At 46.6% G+C, this 21706-nt stretch overlaps 1 protein-coding gene across 3 annotated transcripts in view; it reads right to left on the reverse strand.

Moving 5' to 3' along the window:
* Nucleotides 1–2929: 2929 nt before the first annotated feature.
* The window catches only part of LOC123752829 (uncharacterized), a 64714-nt gene continuing 45937 nt past the window's right edge, over nt 2930–21706 (reverse strand). For all 3 annotated transcript variants that reach the window (XM_069324583.1, XM_069324585.1, XM_069324584.1), the window contains exons 3-4: nt 6343–6522; nt 2930–6226 (exon numbers count right to left, since the gene is read on the reverse strand). In XM_069324583.1, the coding sequence (XP_069180684.1) occupies nt 5711–6226; nt 6343–6522 (696 nt within the window). In that variant the 3' untranslated portion in view covers nt 2930–5710. The remainder of the gene's footprint in view (nt 6227–6342; nt 6523–21706) is intronic.

Below are 21706 nucleotides of genomic sequence, written 5' to 3' on the forward strand. Positions count from 1 at the left end.
ACATTTGAATATTTTTAGTTAAGGGGGAAGAGTTATTTTAGTTAAGGATGTAAAGATGACGTATTTGTCTATTTTTAGTTGATTGACGAATAATTTTAGTTAAGAAATGATGAACGTGGCTATTGTTAGTTGAATGACTATGGATAAAGTAGGTTATGATCAGTGTTGGAAAGTTTCTTTTGACTATTTTTAGCTAAGAGAAAGGTTTATTTTAGTTAAGAACAGTGTTGAACGAAGCTAATCCTGACTATTTTTAGTTGATTGACGAATAAGTTTAGTTAAGAAAAGACAAGAATAGATGACGAATGTAATTATTTTTTTGTTGACAAAAACTTTTAGTTAAAAAGAACAAGTTTATCTTGGTAAATTTGTTACTGTATAAAGTGAAGATTTGTTTACAAACAGTGATGGTAACAAATAATAAATTAAGCAAAAATACATGGACATAGTTTTTGAAAATAAAGGTGATGAGTTACTACAAAGTTACTTTGTATTCACTTGTTAAGAATTAGTAATGTTGCTGTTGATAATATTTGACAAAGAACTAGTTACTGAATGGAAGAAATAATTGTACATTTGATTTTAAAGATCATGTAAGAGAATGCAGTGGACACAGTGAACATACGGGGAACATGAGAAAGTACACAGAGAACATGAATGAGAATGACGTGAACCCAGTGAACAACTTGCTGAGAACATTGAGAATATGACAAAGAACATAGAAAAGATGAAAGAGAATGCAAAAATATGATTTGAACTGGCAGAGAACATGCTGTGAACATTGGTAGATAATGGAAAATATGGAGAAACAGGTGAAAAATATGGAATGGACATTTGGGAGGATATTTTAGGAACATGGAGAGAACATACAAATACAGGTTTGGATAACCAGAAGGTTATCCAAACCTGTATTTGTATGACCAGTATGGTAATATCACAACACACCATGGACCAGTATGGTAATATCACAACACACCATGGTCCAGTATGGTAATATCACAACACACCATGGACCAGTATGGTAATATCACAACACACCATGGACCAGTATGGTAATATTACAACACACCATGGTCCAGTATGGTAATATAACAACACACCATGGACCAGTATGGTAATATCACAACACACCATGGACCAGTATGGTAATATCACAACACACCATGGACCAGTATGGTAATATAACAACACACTATGGACCAGTATGGTAATATCACAACACACCATGGACCAGTATGGTAATATTACAACACACCATGGACCAGTATGGTAATATCACAACACACCATGGACCAGTATGGTAATATCACAACACACTATGGACCAGTATGGTAATACCACAACACACCATGGACCAGTATGGTAATATCACAACACACCATGGACCAGTATGGTAATATTACAACACACCATGGTCCAGTATGGTAATATAACAACACACCATGGACCAGTATGGTAATATCACAACACACCATGGACCAGTATGGTAATATCACAACACACCATGGACCAGTATGGTAATATCACAACACACTATGGACCAGTATGGTAATACCACAACACACCATGGACCAGTATGGTAATATCACAACACACCATGGACCAGTATGGTAATATCACAACACACCATGGACCAGTATGACAACAGTCAGTGAAACTGTTAACAAACAGTTACAAAACATAATTGCCATAACTATTACAATTAACATAATTATTAGTAGTGACAGTGTCAGACCACGAAGGAAGAATTGAAACAGGAATTTCCTTAAGAACTTTCGTATTTAATAATACATCTTCAGAAGGGTGAGTTACATGTACATAGATTTGGACATATATAGGCAGGAGAGAGGTGAAGTGAAGTGAGGTACAATGATAAACGTATGACTGGGAATGTGTGGATGTAAATAGAGGGCTGTATCCTATGGGCCAATAGGCCCATACATTGATATTAATAAAATAGTGGATATTAACATGGTATTAGTGAGACAAATGTGTATCAATGATCCTACTAAAAAATGCCCTTTAACTGATCAATCAAAAATGGATCTAAATTATACAAACCACTGCTAATGTTCAAGTTACATAATTTTGTAATCTGTATTAAAGCAGATTCAGTTATGTTCCTATTGAAAGTGCTTTTACAATTCGTTAATGAAGAAGCCATCTCCCAATCAATTTGGTGGGAATTTTCTGACAAATGAACAAACAACGCATTAGACAATTAGCCATGTCTTACAGAGTATTTATGTTGCGACATTCTACATTTCAAATCTTAAGATGTTTGCCCAACATAGAACCTATTATAATCTTTACAAGGTATTTTATATATGATACAATTATCACTACGAGGACTGTTTCTAGCCAATAGTTTTCTAACAGTATTTTCGTAATTAAACAATACATGTATATCAAAAAGTTTCAAGGCCTTGACAATATTTTCAAACCCAGAAAAATATGGTAAACACAACACATTCTTTGGGGGAATTTTCTCACTGCATATATTATTATAATATGTACGACGTGCTTTGCTACGGCAAACTTCCAAAAAACTCAGTGGATAACAAAGCTTGAGACCAATAGAATCAATATTCTTAAACTCTTCATCAAAGAATTCTGGACTAACAACCCGAAGAGCTCTTGAGATACATAGAGGAAAAAATAGATTTTTTCACATTGTATCTGTCCTGAGAAATAATGAATAAGATAAATTATTCGTAGACTTCCTGTAAAAACTAAACTTTAGTGAACAATCTTCCCTATGAATAAGTATATCTAAGAATGGCAAACATTTACCAATTTCAGTCTCCATAGTAAATTTTCTAGAGGTGACTTGATCATTAAGTTTAGCTACAAATTCGTCTGTGTTTACATCTGTAGGCCATATACACAAAATATCATCAACATATCTAAACCATGGAATGATTCCAGGGGTAATTATTGAAACAAATTTTTCATCATGAGTAAATTTTCGTGATTTAAACACATAATTATTAGTAGTGTTTAGCAGTAATATTATTTACAGACTAACAAGCACCGACCAATTTACAACTGTAGAGTAACACTATGGATAATGAAATAATATATATTATATTACATTGTTATATTCTGGTGTAAAATATATACATGGCAGCTTATCCACAGCTAAGTTTTGTTACTTAGCTTAGTGTTTGACCCCATGTGTGGGACCTGAGTGATAGTGAGGAGATGGTGATGTACAAGTGATGGTGATATAGCAGTGATAGTGAGGTGAAGGTGATATACCAGTGATGGTGATATAGCAGTGATAGTGAGGTGAAGGTGATATACCAGTGATGGTGAGGTGAAGGTGATATACCAGTGATGGTGATATAGCAGTGATAGTGAGGTGAAGGTGATATAGAAAGTGATAGTGAGGTGATGGTGATATAGCAGTGATGGTGATATAGCAGATGATGGTGATATAGCAGGTGATGGTGATATAGCAGGTGATGGTGATATAGCAAGTGATGGTGATATAGCAGTGATAGTGAGGTGAATATGATATAGCAGTGATAGTGAGGTGATGGTGATATAGCAAGTGATAGTGAGGTGGTGATATAGCAGTGATAGTGAGGTGATGGTGATATATTAGTGATAGTGAGGTGATGGTGATATAGCAAGTGATAGTGAGGTGATGGTGATATAGCAAGTGATAGTGAGGTGATGGTGATATAGCAAGTGATAGTGAGGTGATGGTGATATAGCAAGTGATAGTGAGGTGGTGATATAGCAGTGATAGTGAGGTGATGGTGATATAGAAGTGATAGTGATATAACAGTGATAGTGAGGTGATGTGATATATCAGTGATAGTGTGATGTGGTGATATAGCAGTGATAGTGTGATGTGGTGATATAGCAGTGATAGTGAAGTGATGGTGATATAGCAGTGATAGTGAGGTGAAGGAAATATAGCAGTGATGGTGCAGTAGTGGTGATGTAGCAATGATAGTGATATATTAGTGAAAGTAAGGAGGAAATATATCAGTGTGAGGTGATAAAGCAGTGAAAGTGAGATGAGGTTGGTGAAGCAGTGAAAGTGATAGTGAGCTGTTGGTGATATAACAGTGACAACAGCTGTCATATAGTGACACCAACAATCAGTTACTCAACATGGTCAGTACATTATCCCAGGTGTGGGACCTGAGGTGATGGTGATATAGATGTTATAGTGAGGTGATAGTGATATAGCAATGATAGGTGACAGTACTGTGAAAGAGCAAATGATGGTGATACAGCAGTGATAGTCACGTATGATAGTTAAACACCAAAGATAGTGAAGTTATGGTAATATAGTGATAAAGGTTGTACTTGAATTATATTGGCATCAAAAAACACAGTCTATAGTGATGCAGGAGTGATGGTGATGGGTTATGGTACAGTGAACTAGAGTGGCAGCACAACACCACAGTAGTGATGGTACAGTGAACTAGAGTGGCAGCACAACACCACATGAGTGATGGTGATGGTACAGTGAACTAGAGTGGCAGCACAACACCACAGTAATGATGGTACAGTGAACTAGAGTGGCAGCACAGCACCACAGTAGTGATGGTGGTGGTACAGTGAACTAGAGTGGCAGCACAACACCACAGTAGTGATGGTACAGTGAACTAGAGTGGCAGCACAACACCACAGTAGTGATGGTACAGTGAACTAGAGTGGCAGCACAACACCACAGTAGTGATGGTGATGGTACAGTGAACTAGAGTGGCAGCACAACACCACAGTAGTGATGGTGGTGGTACAGTGAACTATAGTGGCAGCACAACACCACAGTAGTGATGGTGATGGTACAGTAAACTATAGTGGCAGCACAACACCACAGTAGTGATGGTGGTGGTACAGTGAACTATAGTGGCAGCACAACACCACAGTAGTGATGGTACAGTAAACTATAGTGGCAGCACAACACCACAGTAGTGATGGTGGTGGTACAGTGAACTAGAGTGGCAGCACAACACCACATGAGTGATGGTGATGGTACAGTGAACTAGAGTGGCAGCACAACACCACAGTAGTGATGGTGATGGTACAGTGAACTAGAGTGGCAGCACAACACCTCAGTAGTGATGGTGATGGTACAGTGAACTAGAGTGGCAGCACAACACCACAGTAGTGATGGTGATGGTACAGTGAACTAGAGTGGCAGCACAACACCACAGTAGTGATGGTGATGGTACAGTGAACTAGAATGGCAGCACAACACCACAGTAGTCATGGTGGTACAGTGAACTAGAGTGGCAGCACAACACCACAGTAGTGATAGTGATGGTACAGTGAACTAGAGTGGCAGCACAACACCACAGTAGTGATGGTGATGGTACAGTGAACTAGAGTGGCAGCACAACACCACAGTAGTGATGGTACAGTGAACTAGAGTGGCAGCACAACACCACAGTAGTGATGGTACAGTGAACTAGAGTGGCAGCACAACACCACAGTAGTGATGGTACAGTGAACTAGAGTGGCAGCACAACACCACAGTAGTGATGGTACAGTGAACTAGAGTGGCAGCACAACACCACAGTAATGATGGTACAGTGAACTATATTGGCAGCACAACACCACAGTAGTGATGGTGGTGGTACAGTGAACTAGAGTGGCAGCACAACACCACAGTAGTGATGGTGATGGTACAGTGAACTAGAGTGGCAGCACAACACCACAGTAGTGATGGTGATGGTACAGTGAACTAGAGTGGCAGCACAACACCACAGTCCACCACAGTCACCTCCGTAATGTCACTGTGGTTGACTGCTGCCCTCACCACATCCAGGCCGCTCACCACATCACCGAAGACACGTGGCCACTGGAGACCAGCCTGGCGGTCCCTGGTGGCGATGAAGAACTGGGCACTCCTGAGACCCCCCGGCAGCGGCCACCAGGACCCCACAGCTCCTGCCTGGCGTGACTCCCGGTACTGCCCCTGGAGGTCAGGCAACAGTGAGGCTCCTCCCTCACCATCATTACTCTCGTAGTCTCCGCCCCTCACACACACCCCCGGCTGACCCTTGCCCCCCACCCTCAACAGTTTAGTGTTGTGGTAGGTGTGGCCCCGCTGGCCCGTACACAACAACACAAACTGTCTGGCCAGCGGAGTGTCAGGGGTCAGCCGGATGGTGACCCGCCCTCTTGTTGACCCCGCCCACCCGAGGTCAAGGAACGCCAGGGTGCAGGAGGGGTCCAGCACGCCCACAACATCACTCTCCTGCACAAGATGATATAAATCATGCTGGTAACTGTATAACAAAATGTTATCATATTAGTTATCACAACTCAGTAAGTCAGTAATGTCAGTAAGACTAGTGGGTGTAATAAAGTCACCTGGATGGTGTGGGCGTGGGCGGGCGTGGGCTGACGCAGGAGTGGGTGGAGGTACAGCTGTCCGTCTTGTAGAGTTATCCTGGCGGAGCGGCGGCCATCTTGGTCTTCCTGGACGGCCACCACCCGGCCAGCCTCCACCAGGCTCTTGACGGGCTCCCTCATCCTGCGGAGGCCCTCAACCTGTGGACAGTGTCAGCCCCATTAACACCTGTGATCAGTGTCAGTTGCATTATCACCTGTGGACAGTGTCAACCCCATTATCCCCTGTGGACAGTGTCAACCCCATTATCATCTGTGGACAGTGTCAGTTCCATTATCACCTGTTGTCAGTGTCAGACCCATTATCACCTGTGGTCCGTGTCAACCCCATTATCACCTGTGGTCAGTGTCAGCCCCATTATCACCAGTGGTCAGTGTCAGCCCCATTATCACCTGTGGTCAGTGTCAGACCCATTATCACCTGTGGTCAGTGTCAGACCCATTATCACCTGTGGTCAGTGTCAGCCCCATTATCACCTGTGGTCAGTGTCAGCCCCATTATCACCTGTGGTCAGTGTCAGACCCATTATCACCTGTGATCAGTGTCAGACCCATTATCACCTGTGGTCAGTGTCAACCCCATTATCACCTGTGGTCAGTGTCAGCCCCATTATCACCTGTGGACAGTGTCAGCCCCATTATCACCTGTGGTCAGTGTCAGCACCATTATCACCTGTAGACAGTGTCAACCCCATTATCACCTGTTATCAGTGTCAGGACCATTATCACCTGTGGTCAGTGTCAGGTCCATTATCAACTGTGGTCAGTGTCAGGTCCATTATCAACTGTGGTCAGTGTCAGCCCCATTATCAACTGTGGTCAGTGTCAGACCCATTATCACCTGTGGACAGTGTCAGACCCATTATCACCTGTGGACAGTGTCAGCCCCATTATCACCTGTTGTCAGTGTCAGACCCATTATCACCTGTTGTGAGTGTCAGGCCAATTATCACCTGTGATCAGTGTCAGCCCCATTATCACCTGTAGACAGTGTCAGCCCTATTATCACCTGTGGACAGTGTCACCCCCATTATCACCTGTCGTCAGCGTCAGCTCCATTATCACCTGTGGACAGTGTCAGCCCTATTATCACCTGTGGTCAGTGTCAGCCCCATTATCACCTGTGGTCAGTGTCAGCCCCATTATCACCTGTGGTCAGTGTCAGCCCTATTATCACCTGTGGACAGTGTCAGCCCAATTATCACCTGTGGTCAGTGTCAGCCCCATTATCACCTGTGGTCAGTGACAGCCCCATTATCACCTGTGGTCAGTGTCAGCCCCATTATCACTTGTGGACAGTGTCAGCTCAATTATCACCTGTGGTCAGTGTCAGTCCTATTATCACCTGTGGTCAGTGTCAGCCCCATTATCACCTGTGGACAGTGTCAGCCCAATTATCACCTGTGGTCAGTGTCAGTCCCATTATCACCTGTTGTCAGTGTTTGCCCAGTTATCACCTGTGGTCAGTGTCAGCCCTATTATCACCTGTGGTCAGTGTCAGCCCCCATTATCACCTGTGGACAGTGTCAGTCCCATTATCACCTGTGGACAGTGTCAGCTCCAATTATCACCTGTGGTCAGTGTTAGCCCCATTATCACCTGTGGACAGTGTCAGCCCAATTATCACCTGTGGACAGTGTCAGCCCAATTATCACCTGTGGACAGTGTCAGTCCCATTATCTCTTGTGGTTAGTGTCAGCACCATTATCACCTGTGGACAGTGTCAGCCCCATTATAACCTGTCGTCAGTGTCAGCCCTATTATCACCTGTGGTCAGTGCCAGCTCAATTATAACCTGTCGTCAGTGTCAGCACCATTATCACATGTGGACAGTGTCAGCCCCATTATCACATATGGACAGTGTCAGCACCATTATCACATGTGTACAGTGTCAGCCCCATTACCACCTGTGGTCAGTGTCAGCCCCATTATCACCTGTGGACAGTGTCAGCACCATTATCACCTGTGGACAGTGTGAGTCCCATTATCTCCTGTGGTTAGTGTCAGCACCATTATCACCTGTGGATAGTGTCAGCCCCATTATCACCTGTGGACAGTGTCAGCCCCATTATCACATGTGGACAGTGTCAGCCCCATTATCACATGTGGACAGTGTCAGCACCATTATCTCCTGTAGTCAGTGTAAGCCCCATTATAACCTGTGGTCAGTGTCAGCTCAATTATCACTTGTGGACAGTGTCAGCACCATTATCACCTGTGGACAGTGTCAGCCCCATTGTCACCTGTGGTCAGTGTCAGCCCTATTATCACCTGTGGAAAGTTTTTTTTTTTCTACCACAGACGTGGCCACACATTTACAATGCTAACCAGCATATATACATTTTCTTCTGTCCTCCATGGACAGGGTTAGAGAAGTGTTAAACATATAGTTCAAGGGTTTATTGAACACTCAACCACAGAAGGTGATTCGGTGCTTTTAAAATGCTAAGCTAACCTACATACGTAAATACATAGATACACAGATTTACGTATGCCCTACATAAAGTGTTTGATGTGGCTTTTACATAGTGTCATTAATGTACATTCACAATGGTGAAATGTAACTCTGATCAGCTTCCATATATACTTTATACCCATACATATACATACACACACACACATATACATACATATATACACACACACATGCATTCACATACATTTGTCTCATTTACCCTGACAGGGTGAGGTAGCTGATAAAGAAACTAGTGTGCAACTAAGCCCTTAATCACAGAAGGTGATGAAGGTGCTTTTACAAGCTCAGGTTATATAGTTACATCATATATATACATTGTATGATTGATATATTACATGGTCAATCTTGGATGCAAGTCCAATATATCATCAAGTGTTCCAGTACTCATATAGTAATTACAGAGTTCAGCATACCTTAGCCCAGGAGGGCGAAAGTCAGTCAGTATGGGACATTCTACAATATAATGTTCAAGAGAGTGCATGTTTTCTCTTTCACAAAGTTGACACATTGTGTACTCGACATTTGGGTTTTGAGAAAGCTGCCAGATACGTCTATATCCCAGGCGTATTCTGGTCACTATAACATCACATTGCCGGGTTCTTGTTCTATTAGTCCCATATGTGAATGTCTCCTCACGATATCTATCATAATATTTAATGCTACAACTTTCAGGTCTTTGAGAATTTGTTAGGTCGGTGAGATTTTCATTAGATATTTGTTTAAGTATTCTCTTTGTCACTGCTAATGAAACACCCATATCAATTTCTACCACTGGTTTTCTGCAGGCTGTCTTAGCAAGCATATCAACAGTGTCATGCCTTGAGATGCCAACATGTGATGGTATCCATAGGAATTTAATCTCAAATCTGTTTTCTTTGGCAGCTAAAACATTCATTCGAATATCACTGACTATTTTCTGGGTGTCACTACTATGTGCGTTCAATGCCAGGAGTGCACTCTGCGAGTCACAGTACATAAGTCCACTGCCTTTGTCTTTTAAAAATTCAGTGGCAAGGTATATGCCTGCAAGTTCGGTTTGAGTTGTACTTGCCCAGTCATTGATGCGCTTCATTGCTGTATGTACGAGAGAAGATTGTTCAAATATGTTACATGCACATCCGGTACATCGTCCACCTTCTTCTACAGAGCCGTCGGTATAGCACTGATACACATCGTTACCCATACTCTGAGTACTCTCAGTGATGCTTTTCAGTGTTAACTGTTTTAATAATGTAGTGTGCACACTATCTTTCTTGGGCGCATTTACAAAATCAACTGATAGATCCCAGTTATCCCATGGAGTAATTGGCTGATTAATCATTAGTTGAGTTGGGTACATATTTAATATTTTGATGAAGTTGGCTACCTTGTAGAACCAATATACATAATCAGATTTCGTTCTTCTTCTATAGACCTCAGTTGAGTGCAGCATATTAGAAAGTTTAGCTTGAAACTTCATGTGTTGTCTAGATCTACTCAATGCCTTCATGCCGAAAACTGTGCTAATAGACAAAATTCTCTCACTTATGGTAGGTAATTTTACCTCTTCTCTCATATTAACTATTCTCGTGGACTTTGGAGCCCCAAGGATGAGACGCATAGCTTCATTTTGCAAGGTTTCAAGAGATTTCAGCTCTTTGTCAGTTTACAGTGTGAGACGTAGAGCATTGTAGTCAATCACAGAGCGTATAAATGATACATACAGTGTATAAATGATAATAACAGTCTCACGTTAAGTTCATGATTGACACCAACAAGGATCTGCAAGGGCTTTAATCTCTCCCAAAGTCAATTTACCATATAGATGTGGAAAGTGTCAGCCCCATTATCACCTGTGGTCAGTGTCAGCCCCATTATCACCTGTGCACAGTGTCAGCCGCATTATCACCTGTGGTCAGTGTCAGCCGCACTATCACCTGTGGTCAGTGTCAAGATTCTGAAAGGAATTGATAGGGTAGATAAAGAAAGGCTATTTAACACAAGGGGCACACGCACAAGGGGACAAAAGTGGAAACTGAGTGCCCAAATGAGCCACAGAGATATTAGAAAGAACTTTTTTAGTGTCAGAGTGGTTGACAAATGGAATGCATTAGGAAGTGATGTGGTGGAGGCTGACTCCATACACAGTTTCAAGTGTAGATATGATAGAGCCCAGTAGGCTCAGGAATCTGTACACCTGTTGATTGACGGTTGAGAGGCAGGACCAAAGAGCCAGAGCACAACCCCCGCAAACACAACTAGGTGAGTACACAACCATCACACACACAACCACCACCACACACAACCACCACCACACACAACCACCACACTCACAACCACCACACTCACAACCACCACACACACACAACCACCACACACACACAACCACCACACACACACAACCACCACACACTCACAACCACCACACACACAACCACCACACACACAACCACCACACACACACAACCACCCCACACACACAACCACCACACACACAACCACCACACACACAACCACCACACACACACAACCACCACACACACACAACCACCACACTCACAACCATCACACACACACAACCACCACACACAACCACCACACACACACAACCACCACACACACACAACCACCACACACACACAACCACCACACACACAACCACCACACACACACAACCACCACACACACACAACCACCACACACACACAACCACCACACACACACAACCACCACACACACACAACCACCACACACACACAACCACCACACACACAACCACCACACACACAACCACCACACACACAACCACCACACTCACAACCACCACACTCACAACCACCACACACACAACCACCACACTCACAACCACCAAACACACAACCACCACACTCACAACCACCACACTCACAACCAACACACACACACAACCACCACACACACACAACCACCACACTCACACAACCACCACACTCACAACCACCACACTCACAACCACCACACACACACAACCACCACACACACAACCACCACACACACACAACCACCACACACAAAACCACCACACACAACCACCACACACACACAACCAACACACACACACAACCAACACACACACAACCACCACACACACAACCACCACACACACACAACCACCACACACACACACAACCACCACACACACAACCAACACACACACACAACCACCACACACACAACCACCACACACACACAACCACCACACACACACAACCACCACACACACACAACCACCACACACACACAACCACCACACACACAACCACCACACACACAACCACCACACACACACACAACCACCACACACACAACCACCACACACACAACCACCACACACACACAACCACCACACACACACAACCACCACACACACAACCACCACACACACAACCACCACACACACACAAACACCACACACAAAACCACCACACACAACCACCACACTCACAACCACCACACACACAACCACCACACACACACAACCACCACACACAAAACCACCACACACAACCACCACACTCACAACCACCACACACACACAACCACCACACACAACCACCACACACACACAACCACCACACACACACAACCACCACACTCACAACCACCACACACACACAACCACCACACTCACAACCACCACACACACACAACCACCACACACACACAACCACCACACTCACAACCACCACACACACACAACCACCACACTCACAACCACCACACTCACAACCACCACACTCACAACCACCACACTCACAACCACCACACACACAACCACCACACACACCACACACACAACCACCACACACAGAACCACCACACACACAACCACCACACTCACAACCACCACACACACAACCACCACACACACAACCACCACACACACAACCACCACACACACAACCACCACACTCACAACCACCACACTCACAACCACCACTCACACAACCACCACACACACAACCACCACACACACAACCACCACACACACAACCACCACACACACAACCACCACACTCACAACCACCACACTCACAACCACCACACTCACAACCACCACACTCACAACCACCACACTCACAACCACCACACACAACCACCACACACACAACCACCACACACACAACCACCACACTCACAACCACCACACTCACAACCACCACACTCACAACCACCACACTCACAACCACCACACTCACAACCACCACACTCACAACCACCACACTCACACAACCACCACACTCACACAACCACCACACACACAACCACCACACACACAACCACCACACACACAACCACCACACACACAACCACCACACACACAACCACCACACACACAACCACCACACACACAACCACCACACACACAACCACCACACTCACAACCACCACACTCACAACCACCACACACACAACCACCACACACACAACCACCACACACACAACCACCACACACACAACCACCACACACACAACCACCACACTCACAACCACCACACTCACAACCACCACACTCACAACCACCACACACACACACAACCACCACACACACACCACCACACACACAACCACCACACACACACAACCACACACACACAACCACCACACTCACAACCACCACACTCACAACCACCACACTCACAACCATCACACACACAACCATCACACACACACAACCACCACACACACACCACCACACTCACAACCACCACACTCACAACCACCACACTCACAACCACCACACTCACAACCACCACACTCACAACCACCACACTCACAACCACCACACTCACAACCACCACACTCACAACCACCACACTCACAACCACCACACTCACAACCACCACACACACAACCACCACACACACAACCATCACACACACACAACCATCACACACACACAACCATCACACACACACAACCATCACACACACACACAACCACCACACACACACCACCACACACACAACCACCACACTCACAACCACCACACACACAACCACCACACTCACACAACCACCACACTCACAACCACCACACACACAACCACCACACACACAACCATCACACACACACACAACCACCACACACACACTACCACACACACAACCACCACACACACAACCACCACACACAACCACCACACACACACAACCACCACACACAACCACCACACTCACAACCACCACACACAACCACCACACACACACAACCACCACACACACACACAACCACCACACACACACCACCACACTCACAACCACCACACACACAACCACCACACACACACAACCACCACACACACACACACAACCACCACACACACACCACCACACACACTCACAACCACCACACTCACAACCACCACACACACACAACCACCACACACACAACCACCACACACACACAACCACCACACACACACACAACCACCACACACACACCACCACACTCACAACCACCACACACACAACCACCACACACACACAACCACCACACACACACACAACCACCACACACACACACACCACCACACACACACAACCACCACACACTCACACAACCACCACACACACACAACCACCACACACACACACAACCACCACACACACACCACCACACACACTCACAACCACCACACTCACAACCACCACACACAACCACCACACACACACAACCACCACACACACACACAACCACCACACACACACACAACCACCACACACACACACAACCACCACACACACACCACCACACACACAACCACCACACTCACAACCACCACACACACAACCATCACACACACAACCATCACACACACACACAACCACCACACACACACCACCACACACACAACCACCACACTCACAACCACCACACTCACAACCACCACACACAACCACCACACACACACAACCACCACACACACACACAACCACCACACACACACCACCACACACACAACCACCACACTCACAACCACCACACACACAACCACCACCACACACACAACCACCACACACACACCACCACACTCACAACCACCACACTCACAACCACCACACACACAACCACCACACACACACAACCACCACACTCACACAACCACCACACACACACACCACCACACTCACAACCACCACACTCACACAACCACCACACACACAACCACCACACACACACACAACCACCACACTCACAACCACCACACTCACACAACCACCACACACACACAACCACCACACACACACAACCACCACACACACACAACCACCACACACACACAACCACCACACTCACAACCACCACACTCACACAACCACCACACTCACACAACCACCACACACACAACCACCACACACACAACCACCACACTCACAACCACCACACACACAACCACCACACACACAACCACCACACTCACAACCACCACACTCACACAACCACCACACTCACACAACCACCACACTCACACAACCACCACACACACAACCACCACACTCACAACCACCACACACACAACCACCACACTCACAACCACCACACACACAACCACCACACTCACAACCACCACACTCACAACCACCACACTCACAACCACCACACTCACAACCACCACACTCACAACCACCACACTCACACAACCACCACACTCACAACCACCACACACAACCACCACACACACACAACCACCACACTCACAACCACCACACTCACAACCACCACACTCACAACCACCACACTCACACAACCACCACACTCACACAACCACCACACTCACACAACCACCACACTCACACAACCACCACACTCACACAACCACCACACTCACACAACCACCACACTCACACAACCACCACACTCACACAACCACCACACTCACACAACCACCACACTCACACAACCACCACACTCACACAACCACCACACTCACACAACCACCACACTCACAACCACCACACTCACAACCACCACACTCACAACCACCACACTCACACAACCACCACACTCACACAACCACCACACTCACACAACCACCACACTCACAACCACCACACTCACACAACCACCACACTCACACAACCACCACACTCACACAACCACCACACTCACACAACCACCACACTCACACAACCACCACACTCACACAACCACCACACTCACACAACCACCACACTCACACAACCACCACACTCACACAACCACCACACTCACACAACCACCACACTCACACAACCACCACACTCACACAACCACCACACTCACACAACCACCACACTCACACAACCACCACACTCACACAACCACCACACTCACACAACCACCACACTCACACAACCACCACACTCACACAACCACCACACTCACACAACCACCACACTCACACAACCACCACACTCACACAACCACCACACTCACACAACCACCACACTCACACAACCACCACACTCACACAACCACCACACTCACACAACCACCACACTCACACAACCACCACACTCACACAACCACCACACTCACACAACCACCACACTCACACAACCACCACACTCACACAACCACCACACTCACACAACCACCACACTCACACAACCACCACACTCACACAACCACCACACTCACACAACCACCACACTCACACAACCACCACACTCACACAACCACCACACTCACACAACCACCACACTCACACAACCACCACACTCACAACCACTACACTCACACAACCACCACACTCACACAACCACCACACTCACACAATCACCACACTCACAACCACCACACTCACACAACCACCACACACACAACCACCACACTCACACAACCACCACACTCACACAACCACCACACACAACCACCACACACACAACCACCACACACACAACCACCACACACAACCACCACACACACAACCACCACACTCACACAACCACCACACACACACAACCACCACACACACAACCACCACACTCACACAACCACCACACTCACACAACCACCACACTCACACAACCACCACACTCACACAACCCCCACACACACAACCACCACACACACAACCACCACACTCACACAACCACCACACTCACACAACCACCACACTCACAACCACCACACACACAACCACCACACACACAACCACCACACTCACACAATCACCACACTCACAACCACCACACTCACACAACCACCACACACACAACCACCACACTCACACAACCACCACACTCACACAACCACCACACACAACCACCACACACACAACCACCACACACACAACCACCACACACAACCACCACACACACAACCACCACACTCACACAACCACCACACACACACAACCACCACACACACAACCACCACACTCACACAACCACCACACTCACACAACCACCACACTCACACAACCACCACACTCACACAACCCCCACACACACAACCACCACACACACAACCACCACACTCACACAACCACCACACTCACACAACCACCACACTCACACAACCACCACACACACAACCACCACACACACAACCACCACACACACACAACCACCACACACACACAACCACCACACACACACAACCACCACACACACACAACCACCACACACACACAACCACCACACACACACAACCACCACACACACACAACCACCACACACACACAACCACCACACACACACAACCACCACACACACACAACCACCACACACACACAACCACCACACACACACAACCACCACACACACACAACCACCACACACACACAACCACCACACACACAACCACCACACACACAACCACCACACTCACAACCACCACACTCACAACCACCACACTCACAACCACCACACTCACAACCACCACACACACAACCACCACACTCACAACCACCACACACACAACCACCACACTCACAACCACCACACTCACAACCACCACACTCACAACCACCACACTCACAACCACCACACTCACAACCACCACACTCACAACCACCACACACACAACCACCACTCACAACCACCACACTCACAACCACCACACTCACAACCACCACTCACACAACCACCACTCACACAACCACCACACTCACAACCACCACACTCACAATCACCACACTCACAACCACCACACTCACAACCACCACACACACAACCACCACACACACAACCACCACACTCACAACCACCACACACACAACCACCACCACACACACAACCACCACACATACTACCAGCACAATAACAACAACCATAACACACCTACCACAACCAGCACATTAACAACCACAACACACCTACCACAACCTGCACATTAACAACCACCACAACACACCTACCACAACCAGCACATTAACAACAACAACACACCTACCACAACCTGCACATTAACAACCACCACAACACACCTACCACAACCAGCACATTAACAACCACAACACACCTACCACAACCAGCACATTAACAACCACAACACACCTACCACAACCTGCACATTAACAACCACCACAACACACCTACCACAACCAGCACATTAACAACCACCACAACACACCTACCACAACCTGCACATTAACAACCACCACAACACACCTACCACAACCAGCACATTAACAACCACCACAACACACCTACCACAACCTGCACATGAACAACCACCACAACACACCTACCACAACCAGCACATTAACAACCACCACAACACACCTACCACAACCTGCACATGAACAACCACCACAACACACCTACCACAACCAGCACATTAACAACCACCTCAACACACCTACCACAACCAGCACATTAACAACCACCAGAACACACCTACCACAACCAGCACATTAACAACCACCAGAATACAACTACCACAACCACCACAACACACCTACCACAACCAGCACATTAACAACAACCACAACACAACTACCACAACCAGCACATTAACAACCACCACAACACACCTACCACAACCAGCACATTAACAACAACCACAACACAACTACCACAACCAGCACATTAACAACCACCACATTAACAACCACCTCAACACACCTACTACAACCAGCACATTAACAACCACCACAACACACCTACACAACCAGCACATTAACAACCACCACAACACACCTACTACAACCAGCACATTAACAACCACCTCAACACACCTACACAACCAGCACATTAACAACCACCACAACACACCTACACAACCCGGACATTAATAACCACCACAACACACCTACCACAACCAGCACATTAACAACCACCACAACACACCTACACAACCAGCACATTAACCACCATCACAACACACCTACCACAACCAGCACATTAACAACCACCACAACACACCTACACAACCAGCACATTAACCACCACCACAACACACCTACCACAACCAGCACATTAACCACCACCACAACACACCTACCACAACCAGCACATTAACAACCACCACAACACACCTACACAACCAGGACATTAATAACCACCACAACACAACTACCACAACCAGCACATTAACAACCACCACAACACACCTACACAACCAGCACATTAACCACCACAACACACCTACACAACCAGCACATTAACCACCACCACAACACACCTACCACAACCAGCACATTAACAACCACCACAACACACCTACACAACCAGGACATTAATAACCACCACAACACACCTACCACAACCAGCACATTAACAACCACCACAACACACCTACCACAACCAGCACATTAACAACCACCACAACACACCTACACAACCAGCACATTAACAACCACCACAACACACCTACCACAACCAGCACATTAACAACCACCACAACACACCTACACAACCAGCACATTAACAACCACCACAACACACCTACACAACCAGCACATTAACAACCACCACAACACACCTACCACAACCAGCACATTAACAACCACCACAACCAGCACATTAACCACCACCACAACACAACTACCACAACCAGCACATTAACAACCACCACAACACACCTACCACAACCAGCACATTAACCACCACCACAACACACCTACCACAACCAGCACATTAACAACCACCACAACACACCTGTGCTCATCATGGGGGACTTTAATCATGGAAGGATAGACTGGGAAAACAGAGAACCACACGGAGGGGAGGAAACATAAGAGCGAAACTGCTAGAGGTGACGACTAGAAACTTTTTAAATCAGCATGTCAAGGGTCCCACGAGAATGAGAGGCAACGATGAACCAGCAAGATTCGACTTAGTATTCACTCTGAACGATTCAGACATAAGGGAAATCGGTCTTGAAGCCCCCGTGGGTATGAGTGATCACAGTGTACTGTTGTTTGAGTATCTGGTCGAAGAAGGGTTAATGTACCCAAGGAAGGAACCAGAAAACAAGAGGCCGGCATTCTGGAAGGGAAGCTATGAGGAGATGAGAAAATTCCTAACTGAAATAGCTTGGGAAACAGAGCTCAGATGAAAGACGGTTCAAGACATGATGGACTACATCACACAGAAGTGTAAGGAGGCAGCAGACAAGTACGTCCCATTCCAAAATGGGGTTGGTGCTGGTCCTATAGCTCCAGCCCCCCTCTACTGGCAGGGGGTTGGTGCTGGTCCTGTAGCTCCAGTCCCCCTCTACTGGCAGGGGGTTGGTGCTGGTCCTGTAGCTCCAGCCCCCCTCTACTGGCAGGGGGTTGGTGCTGGACCTGTAGCTCCAGTCCCCCTCTACTGGCAGGGGGTTGGTGCTGGACCTGTAGCTCCAGCCCCCCCTCTACTGGCAGGGGGTTGGTGGTGGACCTGTAGCTCCAGCCCCCCCTCTACTGGCAGGGGGTTGGTGGTGGACCTGTAGCTCCAGCCCCCCCTCTACTGGCAGGGGGTTGGTGGTGGACCTGTAGCTCCAGCCCCCTATATATCATAGTGCTTACCATCCGACCGTTTGTGTTAAAGGAAAAATAAGTGAAACTCGTGTGTAGTCAAGGCCTGCCCTCGTGGTGCCAGGAGGCCTTAGGCGATAGTTGCCAAGTCGTCAATAAATCACATCTCTCGCTATTGAAACATCAAGTAATCAGTGCCCATAGTGCTAAGCTCTCTATGCAAAACCTGTGTCTATTATAACAAAAATTAAGATAACATATTTAATATCAAGTGAACAAATTATACACAAAATAAGTCCGTCGTGTGTATGTAAACAAGGGCCACTTGGAGGTAGGCCCACCCCAGTACCCTCTTGTGTGTGTATTCTTTCAAATAGTGTAACGTACTCAGGTAACTAGTGCCCAGACACAGAAACTAGACGCATCCGCTGTAAGATAAGTAGTGGGAAAATGCAAGTAATGTAACCTAACAAGTGAACAAAACAAATTAAGAGTGCGACATGTGGTAGCAACACTGGCCGTCCATACAGCCTCTTCCAGACCTATCTCAAGTTGGTAAACACCCACGGTCAACACCCATGGCCAGCTCCCATGGCCAGCACCCGCGGTCAACTCCCCCACTGGTCAACACCCCACCTTGTAAGACCATCACCACTGAACAGAAGTGTTAAAAAAAATGGCTTTAATAAAAACGTGCATAGAATGCAACATGAAGGTAGATTACCATCAGAGCTTTCAATGCCAACTCTGTTCAGTAGCCATACACAAAAAATGTGCCAACATGACTAACAATTCAAGGAGAAATGGTCCCAGTGACCACTCTGTGTACTGGCTCTGCAAGAAGGATGATGTAACTTTTTTGAAATTGATGGAAATCCTGGATAAAACTCCCGCCGAAAACAGAGAATTACTAATTAATGCCTGCATAGCAATTTCTAATGTCT

Source organism: Procambarus clarkii, chromosome 14 (assembly GCF_040958095.1).
Source record: "Procambarus clarkii isolate CNS0578487 chromosome 14, FALCON_Pclarkii_2.0, whole genome shotgun sequence".
Taxonomy (NCBI): domain Eukaryota; kingdom Metazoa; phylum Arthropoda; class Malacostraca; order Decapoda; family Cambaridae; genus Procambarus; species Procambarus clarkii.